Consider the following 21,588-nt stretch of genomic DNA (forward strand, 5'->3'; position numbering starts at 1 on the left):
AGAAAAATGGGGGGGGGGCGTTTTTATTTTTTAGTTAAGCCATTATTTTAGAATAAATTCTTCTGTGCAGTCAATTATATATGTTTGTGATCTTGCTGCCAAGTCTAGAGTGTTAATTATGACTAAATGTTGCGGCACTGTAGGAATTGTGATTAGAGTGCCAATGAGCCTGGCAGAGGTTGATGTTTGCAGATTGGATTGGCTAGAGAAGATAATGATAGGATTTGTTAGGAGTTGAAGATATGGACTAATTTCTTAGTCCTGATCTTAATGAATTAGCCTCACACTGATCCTTAATTTTTTTTAAGTATTATTACATTTTAGTACCAAAATAATCCAGATTAAAGTATCACCCATCATATGATTAGGGGTGAATAGATGGAACTGATACATATTCTGTAATTTTCAATAAAGGAGATAGTGAATCTATTCCATTTAAATAGCTTGTAGTGGAATACTTTTTTCTGGAGCAATGTAGGGTTACTGAAAAAAGAAATATCATCTAAAATGATTGTTTCTTTGCTAAATATTAATTTTTCATTACTTTTAAAGAATGGCATGATTTTTAAAAAAATAATAGTAAACTAGGAGAGTAAACCATACCACCAGTGTTTTCACTTTCCAATCTGTTAGCAGCAGATTGGAAATTATGTCTTTTCTTCTGAAACACTGAAAACAGTGAGTGACAATCCCTGCCTTGTCCTGAACTTTTCAGGTCTTGCAGCAACAAAAGTCTCCTCAACCTCCTATCACATCTAAAGGGAAAGAAACAAAAGCACAATAGCCAGATAAAATCCAATTACAGACCTTCAATTATTATTATTTGAAATATTATTGAATCCCAATATATGCCTATTTGAAGCCTTCTTAAATGTTGGTTATAATAAAGAGCTATCCAGAAAAGATTCAACTAAATTATGCCTCGGTTAAATTATTGTTTATTGTATCAAGGGAACTATTGTTTTAAGATAATTTTTTGAAAGAACCATAAAAGTATAGACAAGTGTCCAGATTGAAGCTATCAGTAAATCTGATCAAGTAGAAAATTGGGTGCACTGTTTTGGTTGGATCAAATTTTTTGGGATTTATTTCAATCTGAATCCTGGACAGAAACAAGAGAGAATCAGTGAGTTATTGATGTTGATTCTCCATCAATAACCATTGACAGCAGTAATAGTGATATAGTTCCGAACCACTTTTCTAGATGAAAAGCTGAATAAATTGCTATGCATTGCTTCTCCCCCCCTCCCCCCCCCCCATCTCACAAATTGGCTTCAGAAATAGTCCTGGCAATCGTTTTCTGTGAAAATTGGCCAGGGAGATTCCAGAGGATTTCATTTTGCTTACCATACTTGTTAAGAATTACATGAAAGTGCTGCACAAGGTAATTCAAGGATTTGAAGCACAGTATAAGCATTGTTATGATGGCACTCAGTTCTCTTTTCTCACACCATCATTTATGGCACAGGCTTCCATCAATTATTCCTAGAGGTCAGGAATGAAATGGATGAAGATTATACATAATTCGATGCAAAATGGCAATGCCATTGGAGAGATGTCTCATAATGTGTAGAGGGCATGTCAATTATAGTTAAAAGAACTTTGTTTCTCATAAAAATAAATTTGGAGGGGAACTCACCCATTTTAAGCAAGGTCATTTGACAGAAGCAATGATAAAGATATTTAGCTTAGTTTAGTTTAGTTTAGTTTAGCTTAGCTTAGTTTAGTTATGTTTTGGAGGCTACTAAAGCACATCTTAAATTGAGCTTATAATCCTATTTACCCAAGATATGTCTGGGTAGAATGTATGTAGGATAATATTATAAAACACAGAATTCCAATAAAATAACAATACTTCCTGCCCTCTTTTTCCTTTTTCCCTATGACCATAGAAATTCAGGATATTGGGACTCTTCTATCTCTGTTTTATACCACAAGAATTCTTACTTCTCTTTTTCAGATAGTGACAATTAAGTGTAAGGAAACTTGCAAAATCAAACTTTCAGAACATGGTAACATCTGGCAAACATTTAAGGAGCATACCAAAAGTTTATTGAAATTTAACCAACTCATAGAAAACCAAATAACAAAATGAAAAACATTTGTAATGTACAGATTACAGTATAGGAATCATTATTTTTCTGGAAAACTGTCGATCATGTTCATTCAATACCTACACCACTACTAGTGAGTACCATTTGGATTTGTGCTGATTGTGTTAAATGTATCTTTTGTCCTATTTTGCTGTTCCAGTGTTATGATTTAATAGAACCCTGTAGTTATTAATTGATTCAGTCATTTACTCAATCACTCAATTCATATCTCAGCTTTCCTTGGGGAGCTCAAGGTAGCAGAGGCCTCTCTCTTTTCATTTTTCCCAAGAAAAAAAAACTGTGAAGTGCCCCAAGTCATCCAGTCTTTTCATGCCTGAGGGTGAACTTCAGTATGGTTTTTCTGCGCCTAATATAACCCCATAACATACCTGTTCCTCATTTTAATAAATAACCATTTACCGATAAAACATGTACAATATATTTATATCCCACCTTTATTATTTTTATAAATACGTCAAGGTGGTAAACATACTGATACTCCTTCCTCCTCTTATTTCCCCACAATAGCAACCCTGTGAGATGAGTTGGGCTGAGAGAAACAGTGTCTGGTCCAAAGACACCCAACCAGCTTTCATGCCTAAGGCAGGACTAGATCTTACAGTCTCCTGGTTTCTAGCCTGGTGCCTTAACTATCAGAGCTCAGTATTCTCTTGGAATATTGACCATGTTTAATGCTCCACAGTTGATTTGATTACATAAGTTACTTCTATGGAATTCAGGCTGTTTCACATTCTAACCAAGGAGGGATGGCTGTTGCAGTGCTCTGAGATCTCTGTCTACTAGAAAAGACAGCTGCTGCACTCTCTACAATGCATTGTGTTTTACCTCTAGCTGCGGGTAAGTCTTTGGTTGGACTGTCTTCATAAAGGACCCTGGTTTGGCCATGTTGATGCCTGAAAAATAATTTTTCTTAGAAAATATTGTTTTAGTAATTCTCTTTTTGTATGAGCAGAGCATGTGATTTCTTTTCTTTGTAATTTCATAATAAGAGAGAGACATCCACATGACCTACTAAACATACATATATATGTGTTTATATATATATAAGAATGAGTATATATATATGTGTGTAGGTATAATTATATATAGTCCCAAATCAATATTTATATATACATATACAATCTGCCAAATATATTTAATTACAGATTATGGAATTTTAATTATATATGATAAACTCACCAAATCCACTCAATGTTGGCAACTTATTGGCTGTAACTTTCTTCTGGTGTGACGTGAGCGCCCAAAGTGTATTCTCTCCTTTCTCTCTTGTTAAAATGAGCCAGTGGTTTTGCCTCTTCTGTTTATTCCTGTCTCTTTTCTCTTTCTCTCTCCCCCAACCCGGTTTCCTCTTGCTCTGGCTCTGTCATCTTCTGAAACCGAAGCTGCCTTCTTCCCTCATTTCAACTCCCCGCCGCATAATGTTACCTTTCTGTTGCAGATTTTGAATACCTGCTGCCAAACAGCTTTGAGTCCGAGGGACATGTATTCATTGCTCCAAGGTAGCTTTGTGTGTGAGCTTGCTGAGGTGTCCATTTAACCACCAATCCTGGGAGTGGTTCAACTCCCCTTCCCCAACCCTTTTTCCGTCCCTGCCACACCTTCAGATATTCTACTCCATCACTCCTGACCCCTTTGGAACTGATATACCTTCTCATTGTGCCAATGTCTTGATCATTTCTTCCTTTTTTGTGTGTCTGTTGTCTGCCTGTGTGCCAGTCTTGGGGACTATATTGCCGCCACCTACACTACATTGTGCTACCATTGGCGGCCGGCAGCATAGCTGTCCCACCTTCTGTTCACTCACCTACATAAGAAGAATAAATATATATATATGTATGGCTGCATATGAGATGCATATGTAGCACACATATATAAGTATAGTTTCTGAAAATCCTCAAAAAAAAAACCAGTGCACAGCGACGTTTTGATCCTATTGAGATCATGAGACCATGTAAGAAAAAATTCCACCAAATAATCTCTAAATTAGCCCAGCCTAAGAAATCATATTGATCAGGACCACTTTTATTGCGACAGCTATAGTAGTAGAAATCTTGAAAGTCTGACTGTACTCCTTCTTCTTCACTTTATCTTTGACCGAACTAGGGAGGGCCTTGTCTGAGATGATTCATTATTTTCTTTGTCTAGGTTCGAGCCCCTCTTATCTGATTGTTGACTTGGTAGCAGCATTTCTTCCTGTCCTTCAAGGCTATTCCCTTTGCCCTCTACAAACGTTATTATTGACTTATTATATAGTAATATCATACATAAAATCACAAACTCTGCATTTTGTAAGCTTTACTCTATCAAATGTTATTCTTCCAACTCTTTCAAATTTAATTATTTCAGATCTACAGAACAAAACATTTGTTACCCAGTCCAGTGTACTGGTCAAAATATTACACTAGGCTAGGGGAGGTTCAAATTCACAGAACAGTTTGAGGATAAAACTGGAGAGGGAGAAAACTATATATGTTATCTAAGATTTGGAAAAAAACAGAATTCCGTATTCCATAAATAAATAAATATTATTAGATTTATGGGCAGCTCAACATCATCCTACATCTGACAAACTGGTGATATATTTGGCATACAAATGCAATTACAGTGACAACTGTTTGTGATAATCATTTGCAATGGTGAAACCTATTTGGCTCCCCAAACCACAGAAGGCCAAATAGAAATAAAGATGGAGCTTTTACATCTTTAATAGTTCTTTAGAACAGGGAAAATCAGAGTCTCAGGCAAGCATGCCATGCTGTCAGAAATAACCCCTTCTACCCAGATTTTTAAAGATGCACTAAACTGGGCCTCTTCTGGGCCTCACTTGATCCTCTACATGGGTCAAGGATATACAGTAAGAAAATGGAAGAAACACCATTTTAATAGTCTTTTCATAAATTCAGCTTTATATAAGACAGAATAATACAATGGATAGGTGACGTTCTAACATTTTTTTAAGCAGCTATGAGATGTATTAATCCCACAGAGCAATCCTATACATAAATATTTAGAAGTATTCCATGGACTTTATTCCCAGGTAAGTATTTATAGGATTGCAGTCTTAAAATGCATGAGACTCATACAAGGTTTTTTTTTTTTTTATTGGGATGAGGAAACTGTATCCCTCCATATAATGCTAAACCAATCCAAACAGCATCATTCGATATTGGTCTTATTGAGCAGGGTTGCTTAGAAACTAGCATTCAACTGGACTTCTTTTCTTTTTGGTTTGAAATGTTTCACTGCTTTTCAAGTCAAAAAGAAGTCCAGTTGCCATGACTCAAGTTCCAAATAACTCTACCTGGATGAATGAGGTAGTATATTTTATTTTCTTAAATTCTGTTGATTCTAGTTTAGCAACTTCGAGAATGGAGTTCACTGACATTTGTTGCATTCTGTGCTTTGTATTTGGGGTTGACAGTATATGAGGAGAGCTATAAAATTTGTAGTTTTTAATCATTTACGGCTACCAAATCTGGGCTACAAAAATCCAGATACAGTAGCTATCATAGGCCTATGTCTTCTATGTTTCTTTCCTGTCATCATTTAGTTGTTATCTGAATTTTTGAATTCCTGATCGCCCTATAACTAATGAATATGTTTTTCTGCACTAAACACTGTCCACCATAGAAATACATGCTTTCTGTGGGACATTTTATAAATCATGGATAACAGTTTATATTCAAATTTTTTAGGTTTTTAAGATTTTTTTGAGAATATGTCCTTTTTGTATAGATGTATAGATAATCATAAAATAAAAGGGAAAGACTTTTTGTTATTCTGAAAACATTATTTGCAACCCAATGTTTAATTAGATCTATCACTTGCAGCCTTTCCCAACCTGATTCCTTTTACATTTGTTGGACCACACTTCCCCCCAGGGCAGCCAAGATGATCAATAGCCATTTTATCAAATTCTAGGAGGTGTCATGTAGTCCATTGGAAGCTATCAGAGGTTAAGAAATGCAGATTTATGATTATATCAGAACAAACAGGCTTCAAGCATTCATTCCTAGTGATTACTTATGACATTTTTAAATTCCAGCTACACTATTTATTAGCCTTTCAGCCCCAATAATGCTCAGCAATATGCTGTGAAGACTCATCATTACTAATATGGCCAATAGTCCATGGTAATTTTCAGAAACCATATATCACTAATAATCTATTTGTGGGTGTGCAAGCACATATTTGTTCATATTTGTGTAGATACATATTTGTGTAGATACATAGGTGGATAAAATATTGTGTATATCTATCTATATATATATAGCTCTTCAAGAAGCAAAATAAACTGGGCGGCCCAGGATTTTATGTTACATTAACATACTGTACAGTGATGGAAAATCAAAAGGTTATTAAAGCAAAATAAATTTGTATTTTAGTTCTATGAAAAAGTTGTTAAAAACTGGTGACCGTCAAATCTTATCCAACCATTCTACAGAATATATTTTAATTGCTTCTGCTTTCATACACATTCATTTTGTTGGATCTAACAAATGGGATGCATACTGAACCTGCTACTTGGTTCAAACTCATTAATTCTCTGTATTTGAATTGACTTTTTAAGGGACTTACTGATTTTGTGCCAAAGATGCCTATGCAACATAGCTAAGTAGTTTTATCTACAAAATGTATTCCACTTATACATGGACAGGCTTTTGTATTGAACACACTTTTTCCGACAGATGCCTTAAACAAATTACACCTGCTGCTATCCCCTCAGCTACATTTCTGTTAAAAGGCAGTTTTACATCATCTTTTCCATCTGGCCACCTGGTGGGATGTCCCATGTGACATTTGTCATGAACCCAGAAAAATCACTCTCTAAATTGCAGTCTCTATCCTGTTCTAAATTATTTCTTAATATCTAATTCTGAAAGCGACAATATAAAGAAGCAGGAATACACACACACATTCTATTTCCAACCCCAGACCTTGATAACTGGCAATGCAAAACTAGATCATGCAAACTTTGTTGTTTAAATTGAATAGAAACTCAAAGATAATGGCAAATGATGATGGGAACAAGCCTAAATTTGTTATATATCTTTACAGTTCACAATGGTCTATATATGCAGACGCATAGACTCACAGCAAGGTACAATCTTACAAGTTAACTCATTAAAAGACTGAGCTGATAAATAGTTTAATATATAAAGCTCAGTACTGAATGTGCATATACTTTTGCAAGCAAATGCCAGCACCTATCTGTCTAAATGAAGGGTACAGATATGTCTACAGTTTGTATATGTGTCTGTAGCAGTATTTCACTGCATAATATTGGAGCAAGCATGGCTGGCCATCCTGTTTTCTATTGCTATGGTGAAGAGCGGTTCACTGTGACTGTCCTGAAAATCTCTGTGCATTGTGGAATCTTGTTTTGTTCCACAAGTAAGACAGATCTTTAGTGTTTTCTCTCATATGTCCCTTTTCCACTCTTTCCTATCCTGTCCCCCACTTTCTCAAAGAGTGGAGTTTCAGGGGAAAAAACATTTTGAATATTTAATATAAAGTCAACTAAAGATGGGTAACTTTTGTCCTTCCCCACCTCCCCCAAAAAACCAAAAATAAAAGAATAGTGGTACTGATTTTAATTATTGAGTTGGACTGTGACCACAATAAATGAAGAGACATATCTAATGAAAGCATATGGTAAGTTGCGCAGTAAGTGATGAAATAGATGTGAATTGGTTAGAAATTCCAACTTTTGCCTTAGCATCTTTTGAGGGAAACCAATTCTGTATCAAAGCATTATAGATAAGAGAATCTTCTACTCTTTTCACAAATCATTGAATCTACATCTATCTCTCCTCTTTCCATTAAGAGAGAGGTAAGTATTTTTTATCCCTCATTTACAAATCCCATATCAAAACCAAAAAGGAAAAGCAAGAAATAATGCAGTTGTGCCTCTAAATTGAGCACCTCTCAAGAAGGTAACTCAGGCTCCAATCACCAAATGCTTAACTTGTTGTTTTCTCTGGGATCTTATCCTGCTTAATTCACCCAGGCTCCTGACTACACTTGAATTGGGTAGTCCCAAAGGTGTTTTTTTCAAAAGGCAACTGGACTTTGTTTTTCCTTGAAGACATTTCGCTTCTCATCCAAGAAGCTTCTTCGGTTCTTTTGAAAAAGCATACCTTTGGGACAACCATGACTTGAATGATTGAGAATCTCCATAGACACTTGAATTGGGTAGCATCCCTTGACAAACAGATAGGTGCTGCATGCATGTATGCATAATAAACAGGCACAAATACACTTGCATATGATTCAGACTGCTGTTGTTGCCATTCAAGAAGTCAACCATCTAATTGGAATTAATGCGTTCCATTTAAATTATATCTGCTTAACTTAAGCAATCTATTAAGAAAACCACATATAGTATTAAGAAAGAAATTTCCCATCCTGGATACATTTCATAATGCTGCAGCAATCAGATAAGTGAAAGAAAGATGATAAATTAATCCATCTTCACAATATTGATTCAACAACTCTTCCCCCAACTTCCATTATTTTTTTCTATAAAAAATAAAACTAGAAATATATACAGTGGAAAGGAGAGAATAGTTATGGACTGAATTAGTGGGAAAAGGAAGAATTAGCATTTTTGTCTTCTTCCTGTCAGTTCTCCTTGGCTAGCCTTCCCAAAATTGGAATCCTTTGCTGGCTGGAAATTATGGAACTTCCCAACACATCAGGAAGGTGCCAGATTGGGGTAGCTTCATTAGCAATACTGTTTGATATTACCATGATGCAGGCAATCCATATTTGGAGAAATAGGATCTGCCATGTTAACTTACAGTTTCACCTTTTATCCATTTACCACCAAAAACCTGTTCAGAAGAGTTTAAAAAACAAGAACTGATATCACCTGTGGGTTTTTTTTAGAAAATTGATATCTGTTATATCATCTTAGACTAACTTTTGCTGTTAGAAAACAATTATATGTAGATATGAACATTGATAAGCAGTGCCATTGTTGAAACAATTGACAGAGATTTCTTTCTAAATTGCAAATAAAGCAGTCAAGTCCTATAACAATCACTTCAGAAAAGAACATTGAAAAGATGCTGAAAGTGAGTATTTCTGGAATGGTTTTAGTGAGAAAGATTTAAGGCTGTATCAATTGACCCATTATATCAATAACTGGCACTGCATATATCTTTTAGCTTGGAGATAGCTATTACTTATCTTCATGCTTTTTAATATTGTTTATTTGGGGACACATACAATCTTCAGAAACAATCTAAATAAAGTGGGCAAGAGATAGTTCCATTTAAAGACAGTGAAGAATTTAACCTTTGTCCCAGATTACCAAACTCATTTATTCCCTGCCATGAAATATCAATACTAGAATGAAAAAATAATATTCACAGCTTGAGTTCTGCTCCCTCTAGAGAAGTGCTAGGCTTTGTAGGTCCACATATTGATCCATTGCTGATGTTCTTTACAACTGACCATCCCAGCTCAGATGTTGTTTCAGCAGCATCTGGAAATCCACAAGCTTCCCATTGCTAATCTAAAAAGACAGATACCAAATCTTCATCCTTAGCATCTCACTGAGGGATCTCATAGCTTATATACAGATCCATTTTTTAAAAGTATTGCTTTTTTCCCCTTGTCCCCAACATTGTGAAAACTACAGTGAACTCTGGAAGAAAGAATGGGAGAGGAAGGAAATTAGGCTATTTTCCAATACTTGGTAAAAATAGAGGCTTTTTATAACTAGCACGGTTCACACTTCTAAAATAAGTGCCATGTTGAAAATCCCAGTAAAGCCTCATGTCTATAGAAATTCACAAAAGCAGATCAAGAGTTTAATTAAGTTACAAACCCTGGAGGAATTAAAATAAGCCAGTAAGTTCTTAGAGAAATAGAGTGGCACAATTATTGCAGAAATCTGAAAATGCAGTGATGCATAGTACTACCCAGTACTATGTGTTGTGCTTTAGGTGGCATTAAGAAACCATTCAGGTGGTGTTTTATGACATCAGTAAATAACAAAAAAGACTTATGCCACAGGTTTTTATATAGCCAATAAATTCCCAAAGGCTTCCTACTGCACTTTCATAAATTGACCTTGTATTAGTTTATAGCCTTCTGGTTACTCTTGAGAGGTGCTGTAACATCAGTGTGAAAAGGCCAAATAATAGCCAACGCTCAAAGACTCACTACAGATATTAGATTTGAAACATACTAGATTCTTATACATATTTCTTTCTCTACCCATTCACAGATGTAAGACATCTATATTGATAATGTATTCATCTGTATTGATAATGAGATGCACATTGAACAGAAAATCATATTTCTGAGCAGAGGTGGTGTTGAGGATATGACTCATTAAATAACTCCAGGCATATTTCCCACCTTCCTTGTCTTAACCATACCCAGCTAGTTTGAGTAGCTGCTTCGCCTGTGCTGAGCACATGATTAGGCCAATTCTGAGAGAAAGAAAACTAACCGCAACTTTTTCATCCTTCCAATCAACAAATCTTCCTCGTAACCCAGAGAATATTGCAAAGACCTCAACCTGTCGGATAACAACACTGAATTCCTGGAAAACTTTATTGCCCTCATGGAAAAGGTGACGCCTGACTCCAAACAATGTAAGTACCCCAAAGCTCTGTGGTGGACAGAAAGTCTCATCCCAAGGAAGGCATCACATTTTGTGAGTGAGAGAACTCAGGGATATCCATTACTAAGCAGCAATGGGTTAATAAATAAATAAATCTACTTTTAAAGGGGAGGATGGGGCAAAGGTTACCAAAAATAGGTTGTTTTAAATAAAGTTTCATGTTTTTTTTAAATAAAGTGTTAAGATGTGTTTCTTTTGTATCTGGAATTGTTACCAGATGGGTTAGGTGGATTTCATAAAACAAGGATGTAATTCAGCTTTCTAGCAACCTCCAGATGTATTGGATTACAGCTTCCAGAATTCCGAATCACTTGGGCCTGCTCCGGAAAATATTAGATTGTGGAAGATTGATTAGCCAATTAAGAGTTGTAATGTAGCGCTGTACATGTCTAATCAGCTTGCCCAAATGGGATCAATGGGACTTATCTTTAAAAAAGTATGCAGTCATTGGATAATGTTGCTTGCCAATCCTACATTTGATCATAGGAATATGGACTTCTTCAAGCTTGATCTGGCTGGAACCAGGTCACATTTCATCAGAGGTTAGAGCTCTCTGATTTTATGACTATAAGATGTACTTCATTAAAACAAACCCTAAATTACATACCAGCCTGATTTTAAATTAGTACACTGAGCAGCTAAGAAACAAGAGCCATGGGATTCCCTTCCTTTATGGACAGGTATTGACCAGGTAGCCTTTAAGTATGTTCCCAAGGGAAGTAGTCAATCCCCTTCCATAGCTGTCAAATATGGAAATGTAATTCTACCATGTTTCTTCATTACATTTAATGTGGCCAAAAATATGACAGTACTTTAGGAATCTGTGTGCATAAGATACAGAAATACATTATTTACCACTTCAGAACAAGAAAAGCCAGAGACTTGAGCTGGCTGACTTACAGTATTGAGAAGAGTTTCCGAAAATATTGAGAAACGTACACTTTTTTAAGACAGTTTAATACTGCTAAGAATTTACATCAGGGTATCCTAATTCCAAATTACTGAATAATGGAGAGATTTGGTATTGCCTTCAACTGCCTTTTTGTGAGTAAAATGGTGAATGGAGAAATTCTTGTGGCTATTCAGGTAAGCAAACTTCTGGTTTTGGAACATTTGTTCTTTCTGTTAAGGTGACAACTTCCTTCTTCACAACCTTATCCTGGACACTGGAATTACACAACAGCTGGTGGAAACAGTATGGAAGAATCAAGATTTAAGCACGTAAATAAAACATCTGAGATATGCTAGTGGTATTATTCAATTATGTGCAGATTAATTGCATCTTTTTGTAGTTTTCTGTGGCAATGTGAAGCTTTCAACTGTGTTAATATAAACTAAATTACATGGCCTGGTGACCATGTTGAAAATTAATGGTGGATGGGGCTATGCAAATCTTTTGAAAGAGGTGATTCAGAAGCACACATGAAAAATCTCTTTCAATTTTTAAAGCAGCTGCATCTTTACCCAGGCTTGTACAGGTGCTCTATAAACTGCTTCTCATTGATCTCTTGCAACAAAAAAACTAATTCACTATCATGTAATCTTATTTCAGTGATTATCAGGAAGGAGGGACATTTTGAATGTGCAACCCTATTCCTAAATTTTTACTTTGATTTCTATCTTACTGCAGATATAGTCTTGTAGCTGTGTTTGTTGCCACAGATGGTGGCATTACCCGTGTTTTCCCTAACAAGTAAGTTTTTGTTGTTGTTATGGTATTGTGATCTATAAGCATCTTTGTACAGATAGATTAAACTTTCTTCTCTTTGGTCTCTGCAATCCATCTTGGTCCTCTGGAAATCATCATAGAATTGCATGTATGGTCTATTTTGTGATTGCCTGATATCAAAGCCATTTTCCAGATTCTTCTGAGTAGGTCAAAGGAGAGAGAAAATTGGTGGCCCCATTTATCAGCAGCAGCCCCCAGCTGACCACCACTGAAGAAAGACAGCATTGAAAAAAGTTTCCTCTAATGAAGCCAAGCATTTTTATTTCCTCTGTATGTCTTTTAAATATGTGAACAAGCCTTGTTTCTGCAAGAATGTTGAGAGTGGGTCTCCTACAAAACAAAACAAAACCCACTACTTTTGCACATCTGAACATGATACAAAACTGAAAAACTATCCTAAATCATGAGATTATTGTAACTTGTATACTGTAGGAGACAAAAATGTGCATTAACTACAATCTTCAGAGGAATATTTTTATTGATGTGCCTTAAATGCCTAAATGGTAGACAGTAAAATTACTTGGCATTCCCCAAACCAAGTGCAAACTTTAAGGGACTTCATAAATATCATAAATATCCTGATATTTTATATGCTTGGAAAAAAACAAAAATAATAGCAGTCAGCGTTATGCAAAATGAAAATTATTGCATTGCCCCAGTAAAAAAAGTTGATAGGATTTACTTTGGGGGATTTCTGCAATCTTCTAAAACAAATAATATAACTCAATTCTAATTTTGAAAAGGCAATTCTGTAAACTTCAAGTGACATTAAAACTTCTCTCTATTGCCATTTTATAATCACATGGTTAAATGGTTGTTTTATTTACCTATTGAAAAATTTATAGGAAATATGTTTGATGAATATCTGAGGTTTTGGCAACTGAAGAGCAGATTGCCTCTTCAAAAATTCTTCAGAATTTTTATGCATATACTTGATTTTGGGCCTACTTTTATGAAAAATGAAATTGATAACGTTCTATGGGTGTGATTGATTTCTATGAAAGAGCTGCTGAAGATTGGGAAGAAGACCGAGAGCCTTTCAATGCCAGCTTTTATCGAAGGAGCCTAGATAATAAAGGCTACATCTTTAAGCCACCTTACCGAGATCGTAAGTAAAATCTTGCAGAAAATAGCTAAGCGGTTTTGGTGTATTTTCAGTTTGGATAGTCCTTATAAATATGAAGCTCCAGGAGATTGCAACAAAACTCTTGTTCAAGCTGGCTTGCATGCTGGCTTACTCCCAGGAGCTGAAGTCCACATGTCTTAAAATTGCTCAGGTTGAAAACACTGTTCTATAGGAAAACTCTTACCATATTTGATCTCTGATACGCAAATTTATGTGTCAGGAGTAGGGGAATGGAGCATTCAGTCATCATATCATGGGAAATAAATTGCTTTGCCCTTATATGTTTATATTTTATGGTGCATATTTAATTTTTGTCATGTTTGTTGTCAGAATTTGATAGAATTGTCACAACTTAGAGAGATAGACAGATGATAAGGCTACCATCCACATTAGTAGCAGTGGATGTAGCTTAAGACTTTAATTACTAAATAGCAGAATCGAAGAAGCAGCCTTTTATTTTGTTGTTAAAGTCAATTGGAAAGTAAGCTTTGGCAGGAAGACAACTTTTCATGAAATCATAAAAATAGTCCATTATCAGATTGTTTCTTCTAGCCCAGAGAGTTTCTTGTAACAGTCATGCAGTATTATTCATCAGAAAATGTTAATTCGTTTTCCTCTTTTCTTTAAATAGCCAATTACAGAGGATCAGAACCAGACAGCAGTGCTGTTGGGATCCTAGTTAGCACAGCTGTAGAACTCAACATAGGAGAGAGGCATCTGAAGCCAGCAGGTAAGGTAATCTAGAGTTTTGTCCCAGAGATCTTTTATCCTATTCTGTCCTATTCAATCCTATTTTAGGATAGAATAGGATAGAATAGGACAGAATTCTTTGCCACAAAGAAGAGGGAGTCAAGCTATTCTTCAAAGCACCTGAAGGCAGGACAAGAAGCAATGGGTGAAAATTAATCAAGGAGAGAAGCAACCTAGAACTAAGGAGAAATTTTCTGACAGTTAGAACAATTAATCAGTGGAACAACCTGCCTCTAGAAGTTGTGAATGCTCCAACACTGGAAGTTTTTAAGAAGACACTGGAACACAGTTTGTCTGAAATGGTATAGGGTTTCTTGCCTGAGCAGGGGGTTGGACTAGAAGACCTCCAAGGTTCCTTCCAACTATTATTATTATTACAAGGGCAATTCAGAAGTAAACTTCCGTTTGGTTATCAATGCCAGACACTCGCAGATACAGAACTTTTATTATACACATTAGAAAACTATATTACATTACTTTTTGACATAATCATATTCAAATTAAGGCACGTCATAACGTCTTACAAGGTTTGAAATTCCTTAGTAGTCGCTTGGCGCCAAATCTGGGCTATGGGGGGGTGATCAAAAACATCCCAATGGAACTGCTTCAAAAGTTCTTGGGTGCGTCTACCGATGTGTGGGCGAGCGTTATTGTGAAACAACACCACACCGGAAGTCAGCATGCCCCGACACTTGTTATGGATGGCTCATCTGGGTTTTCATAACGTTTCACAGTAGACTTCTGAATTGATGATCGAACCACGCTCCATGAACCTCACTAGCAGTACTTCTTTGGTATCTTCACATTTGGCAGGATTTTCTATGGCACCACTTCCGGTGTGGTGTTGGTTCACGATAATGCTTGCTCGCACAACACTAGACGCACCCAAGAACTTTTGAAGCAGTTCCGTTGGGATGTTTTTGATCACCTCCGCATAGCCCATATTTGGTGCCAAGCGATTACTACTAAGGAATTTCAAACATTGTAAGACATTATGACAAAGCCTCAATTTGAATCGCGATTATGTCGCAAACTAATGTAATGTAGTTTTCTAATGTGTATAATAAAAGTTCTATATCTGCGAGTGTCTATCATTGATAACCAAACAGAGGTTTATTTCCATATTGCATTATTATTATTATTGTTGTTGTTGTTGTTGTATCTGCCTTAGTTCAGCAAAGGCTTTCTTTCTACAAGCATTCCATATTTCCAGATACACCTTCCACCACCCCTGAGACTTGAGTTTCAGTGTGATTATGTTGGAAGGTTATGTGAAAAACCCATTGGGGTATATGAAAACTATGTAGATCATGAAATCAGAATTTGTGTTTTAAAATAGAGATAGAATTGGATTCTTGCCTTTGGTCCTTTCAGCTGACTTGGAGGATTTTCCCTTTTTCCTCGCTGTCAGTTCAATTCCCCATTTGTTGTCCTGACTTCCAGATAGACTTTTAGGGGAATGCAAGAAGCTGCAAGGGAGAAGAAGAGCAAAATCTCCTCCCACAAATGTGTTTACATTCATATTCCTCAGATTAAACTTTCTATCTGCAAATTTAAAAATAAAATTATTTTTCCTCCCCAGTGGTAGGAGTAAAACTTGACTTGGAGGCCTGGACACAAAAATTTAAAGTCCTTGCTAGCAATCAAACAGATCAGCAGAAAACACGACGAGTAAGTAATCAAAGCATGCATGCGTGTGTGGGGTGGTGATGGTGTTCCTACCGTTTCCGCGAAAATAAGACCAGGTCTCTTTTTTTTTTGCCTCCAAAAGAGGCACCAGGTCTTATTTTCGGGACATGTCTTTTATACTCACCTCTGGCACCAACAGCCCCAGCCAGCCAGCCTGCCAATTTCTTCTGCGGCCAAAGGAGCAGCTTCATTCTGCAGGTGGGAATGGAGCTCCAGCCTGCATTTCGCAGTCAGGCCTTTCCAGAAGGCCTCTGCAGCCGAGTACCGAGCTATGGATTCAATCCATAGCTCGGTTCTCAGCTGCATAGGCCTTCTGGAGAGGCCTGTGACTGAGAAATGCAGGCCTGGCTGCAGAAGATGTTGCAGAAGAAGTAGGCCAGCGAAAAGAGGCCTGGCTGCAAGGTGAGTGGGTGCGGGGCACGTGGGCCAGCTCCACTCCCCCACCCCTCGCCCTAGCTTGATTTTTAGGTGTGTGCCTCATCCCAAAACTAGGGCTTATTTTGGGGGTAAACCTTATATTAGGCCCACCCCCCAAAATCAAGCTGGGGCTTATTTTCGGGGTAGGCCTTACTTTTGGGAAAACACGGTAGGAACACTACTAGGACTACTAAGACTTTTGAAAACAGCATGGTTGGAGCTGGGGAATTTCTGGTTTCAAAATAAATAAATATTGCATTAATATACAATAAAAGGAAAAGAAGGGAAAAAATTAAATATATAAAGACAATAAAAGGACAAAAAGAAATGACAAAAATGTACAATATTATATGTTCCAACCTAATATGCTATGTGGCTTGGTTTTATATTTTATATTTTGCCATTTATATTTTTATAGTGTATATGTATTAAAGTTGTAGGTTGGGTGGATATTGTTTTTTATGCTCTAGGGTTACCCAGAGCCATACTGTTTGAGTTGGGTGGCCTTATAAATCTTATTAAAAATAAATAATAATACATACAAAAAATCATTCATTTACTTTTTAAACACATCATTAGGCATGTATCATATACTATATTAGTCTTTTCATTATATTGCTAGAGAATCAGTTCATAAAAAGAAAGTAAATATGTATTGATTATTCAAGATATAAATGTGGGATTATTGTGCCAGTCCAACAGTGAAAAATAGCTTATTTTTTTCAGCCCCCATATCGATAAATTCATAATTCTTTGTAGTGTGATATGTTTCTGGTATATAAATCAAAAGTATATTCACATATTTAAAACTTACCAAATTTTATAAAACTGTAAACAAATGGATGAATATTGAACCAAACAGCACAACAGCAAGACAATTTTGAATTATATAATTGTATAAATGTCATCCATTATGTTGACAGTTAACTCTTTTTAAAATAAAACACTTTGTGGGTTTACTAAACATGACAAAAGTATTTTTTGTATTAGCCTCATGATCATAAGAAACATAATTAATATTCCCATATATAGATGTACATTTTCTTTCTTTTAAGGTAAGCCATGTTATTTAGAGTGTAGAACAGGGATCCCCAACTGTGAGCCGTGGCCCACTATTGGCCCATGGCCTATTCGCAAATGGGCGGCCTGAGTGGCGGGCTGGCGTACATGTACATGCACAGCCCCGCCGGTGCAAGCAGCAGGTGCCGTCAGACACTCTGGCAACCCTACTTGCGCCCTGCCCCTCATACAAAACCATCCCCTCCTCCCCCCCTCCCGATGCCAGCTACCAACCCTGAAAGGTTGGGGAACACTGGTGTAGAAAATAGTACGCTAATAGTAATACATTTCTCTAGTTGTTTTCTCATCTTAATTATCAGCCAAATTCATTTACTTGCTCTATTTTTTTTTTCTTGCCATTTATACATAAAGAAATCATGTGGTCGTTAAGGGAATCTTTGCTTGTCAGAAGCCAGCTGGGAAGATCGCAGGTGGTGATTACATGATCCTGAGATCCTGCAACTATCATAAATACTTGCTGGTTGTTAAGCACCCAAATTTTGATCACATACTGTAACTGTGGGGATGCTGTGATAGTCATAAGTGTGAGGACAAATTGTAAGTCAGTTTTTCAGTGGCATTGTAACTTCGAATGGTCACTAAACAAATGGTTGTAAGTCAAGAACTATCTCTATTCGAAACAGACTTCTTTCTAAGCGGACACTAACCAGAGTGTCAGTATTCTCATTTGTGGATCTTCAGATGATACAATCATTTTTTCTGAACTCTTTTGTATTGTTTATATTCATCCAGTCAAGGTCAATTAAAAGACTTTTTTCCCCCTGTGGATGGCATTGGATCAGAATTTTGCACTCCCCCCCTCCAAATTTATCTCTGGTTGTTCCATTATGAGCTTTCCCTGGAGTTCACATGCAGGTGTCACCAATCAATGGATTCATGTATTCATATGCACTCATCGCAGCCTAGATGACAACAATTCATTCACTCTGACATACAACCTATCCCAAAATTGAAAGAGTGAATTTGGCAATTAGAACATTATGTGATGGAATGTCCATAAACTTTTAGAGGTGTATAGTATTCGGATCCAATGTTTCAGAACTGGCATGGGCAGCCTTGATGTCTATAGAGTCTATAGAAGTGTTAGAAAGTGATTATGAAAGATTTATAGACAAAATGTGGATTTAAATAAATCAGTTCTAAGATTTGTCTAGAATTCCCTTGATTTTATTGCCTCCTTTTTTGGGTTTGCAGTGTGACCTCTCCACAAGCTGTGAGATGGACTGTGATACTAATGACAAGGTAAATAGCTGCAACATCACTGCATGACTCCTTCTGACCCGAAGACTATGTAAAAATCCACTTGATTTTTAAAATTCAGAAAGTAAGCAATTTAAAATTGACTTCTGGAAATACTGAGTAGGACTGTAGAAGTAACATGGTTACGATGCAAAGGACAATGCCTTCACCCCTCCCCAAAAAGCAGGCTTCTGAAATATCTGCTTTCCTAAAGCAATTAATGCAAAAATTTAAACATTGCAAATTGCACCTAAGATATTTTTTTTTAAATTGACAATGTACAGTTTGCAATTTGGATTGCACATTCAGAAATTTATATTCCATCTCCTATTGAAGGCAAGAATGTAAAAAAGCCATCTGTAATAAGTTTCCTTATTTGTATTTTTATTTATTTGCTTTGCTTCTCTGCTGCTATAGCCATGTCTGGCTCTGAAAGGCTTGCAAAGTTCCATAACTGTAATCATTAAAAACAGAAACTTTATATCAAAAAAATTCCCCAGTGTCAAGGGACACAGGAAACCAATTTCCACAATCACACACTAACGCACACTCAGAGAGACAATGGCAACCATTCAGAATCCAAAGTTTTACTGAGAACAATCAGATCCTGATGGCTTTATGGAAAGCTAACAGGATCAAGAAACATCTGATATCACTGGAATATTCTTCTGGGGAAGGATCAGGCAGTGACTGATGTCCAAGATCAAAAGGCTAATGATGGTGCTCTCGTCACCCATTTACCCATCCCTGCCTCCAATTTGATTCATCAATTTAAAACCAATCATGTAGAATGTCTACATCTTATGCTCTCTATGCTTGGGTGAAGGTTGCAGAGACTTCATGCTCCCACCGTTTGTCTGCCTTTTAAAATGTTCCACCTTATAACTTATTCCTTTGATAGAGACTTATAATCTTCTTTCTTCCTGCTCTCAAACATACTTCCTCCTGACCTTGTGCCTTCAACAACAAATACTCTTGGTTTCACAGTAGAAGAACCCAGCAAATCATTCAGCCAGCCAGCTAACCAATAAAAATAAATGAAAGAACGGAGGGCAGAACTATTTATTTTAAAAGTGGATTATAGGAAAGAGGGGGGAATCATTCTATTTTAAAAGTAGATTGAGGAACCATTGTTTTATGAATTAGAAAAAGTGGTCAAATGGATTTTAAATGTGGTTTGAGAACAATTTATTTTAAATGAAGGTTTAAAGGTATGTGAAACATGTTTGGGCAGATGTGTGTGTATGACTGATAGAGATGTGCATTTGGACCCTGTAGGAGCTGCTGTCCTCACATGCAAGTCTAGGGGCCTACTTCCATAACTTGAAAAAAATAAGAGGCAGCAGTGCCAGATCACTGCCCTGTCTGGATCATAAATAGATGTTTTGTGTGTGTGTTTGTTTGTTTGTTTGTTTGTTTTAGCCTTCCTCGTCATTTTACTCTCAGTGGATCTCAGTAAGAATTAACAGTAAAGCATGCATGGTACAATACTCAAGACTAAGCAATTATTATATTAAAAAAATATAACCACAAAATACATCAAGAAATCTAAAATTGAAATACAGAAATGGATAGAAAGACAGAAATGCATTCAAGATTCAAAATTTCTCTTAATTCAATTTTTAATAATATCCTAGAGCTAAGTAAGCTGAGAGCTGCACAGATTCCAAGGAAAGGGGTGTTTAAAAGCACCTGCACCAAAGTAGAGAAACAAAGCCTTTGAACCTCTTTGCCTCCTGGGGAATAATTAGGAAATTCTCCCAGGTATTTCATACCAGGTAGAGAAGTTGGGTTGAAGAAACAGTCCTGGAGATTCCATAATGCCAAGATATGGGCTTTAAAATTAGCACTTCGAATTGCCTATGGAAGCTAATAGGGGCATGCATGTGGAGCAGAAAAGTGCAATAAAATAAGGGAGGAAAAAGAAGGCCAGTGGCCTCCTTAAACAAAAGCAATATAGCAGCAACACTCCATGTCATTGCAGCCACCCACTCCCTCTTCCCATGTTGCAGGATCTGCTTTGTGTGCTTATTGATGATGGTGGATTTCTGGTGATCTCCAACCAAGAAGACTACAAATACCAGGTGAGCTGTTCTTTTTCTTAAAAAAAAAATTAGGGGGTACTTGCTTCATTTCACAGTGATATTTATGTAATTACCAAAGTTATATTTTTCAATATTCTAATATGACTCCCTGTTTACTAGTACAGTTCATTCATTGATTATTTTCTCATATTCATGTACAGAATGTATGAGCAATAACATTTTTACAAATAGCAAACTATGTAGATATTACTGATGATTGTTCTTTTCTCCTATTTGATATTCAGGTTGGAAAGTTCTTCAGTGAGGTGGATGCCCATTTGATGTCTGCTCTCTACAACAATTCATTCTTCACACAGAAAGAATCATACGACTTTCAATCTGTCTGTGCTCCAGAACCTCCAAGCAACACAGGAAGTGCATCACGTGGGGTCTATGTGGTGAGTCAGGATTCCATGCTATCGGATCTTACCTGATTGAAGCATTGGCTATTTGTTATGTTATGTTATGTTTATTATATTTATATCCCGCCCTTCTCATTGCGGACTCAGGGCGGCTAACGGCCAGATAAAACAACTACAAAAATACAAAATGCTACAATTAAAAACATAATTAAAAGACAATATTAACATTTGGCCAAGTTAATTTAAAATTATTTTAAAACCCCGCTAAAAATTTCCCCTAGGCCAGTCCTGCAAGCTGAAATAACCAAGTCTTAAGGGCGCGGCGGAAGGAAGGGAGATCAGGGATCACCCTGATCT

At 36.5% G+C, this 21,588-nt stretch overlaps 1 protein-coding gene across 1 annotated transcript in view; it reads left to right on the top strand.

Moving 5' to 3' along the window:
• CACNA2D2 (calcium voltage-gated channel auxiliary subunit alpha2delta 2) overlaps positions 1-21,588 on the top strand; it is a 568,828-nt gene that overhangs the window by 538,981 nt on the left and 8,259 nt on the right. Inside the window, exons 23-32 of the mRNA XM_015817370.1 lie at positions 3,553-3,613; positions 10,629-10,726; positions 11,886-11,976; positions 12,386-12,448; positions 13,489-13,592; positions 14,242-14,340; positions 15,943-16,031; positions 18,741-18,788; positions 20,798-20,869; positions 21,115-21,267. Of these exons, the coding sequence (XP_015672856.1) occupies positions 3,553-3,613; positions 10,629-10,726; positions 11,886-11,976; positions 12,386-12,448; positions 13,489-13,592; positions 14,242-14,340; positions 15,943-16,031; positions 18,741-18,788; positions 20,798-20,869; positions 21,115-21,267 (878 nt within the window). The remainder of the gene's footprint in view (positions 1-3,552; positions 3,614-10,628; positions 10,727-11,885; positions 11,977-12,385; positions 12,449-13,488; positions 13,593-14,241; positions 14,341-15,942; positions 16,032-18,740; positions 18,789-20,797; positions 20,870-21,114; positions 21,268-21,588) is intronic.

The sequence above is a fragment of the Protobothrops mucrosquamatus genome, unplaced genomic scaffold, assembly GCF_001527695.2.
Source record: "Protobothrops mucrosquamatus isolate PMUCROS unplaced genomic scaffold, P.Mucros_1.0 scaffold579, whole genome shotgun sequence".
NCBI classification, from domain to species: domain Eukaryota; kingdom Metazoa; phylum Chordata; class Lepidosauria; order Squamata; family Viperidae; genus Protobothrops; species Protobothrops mucrosquamatus.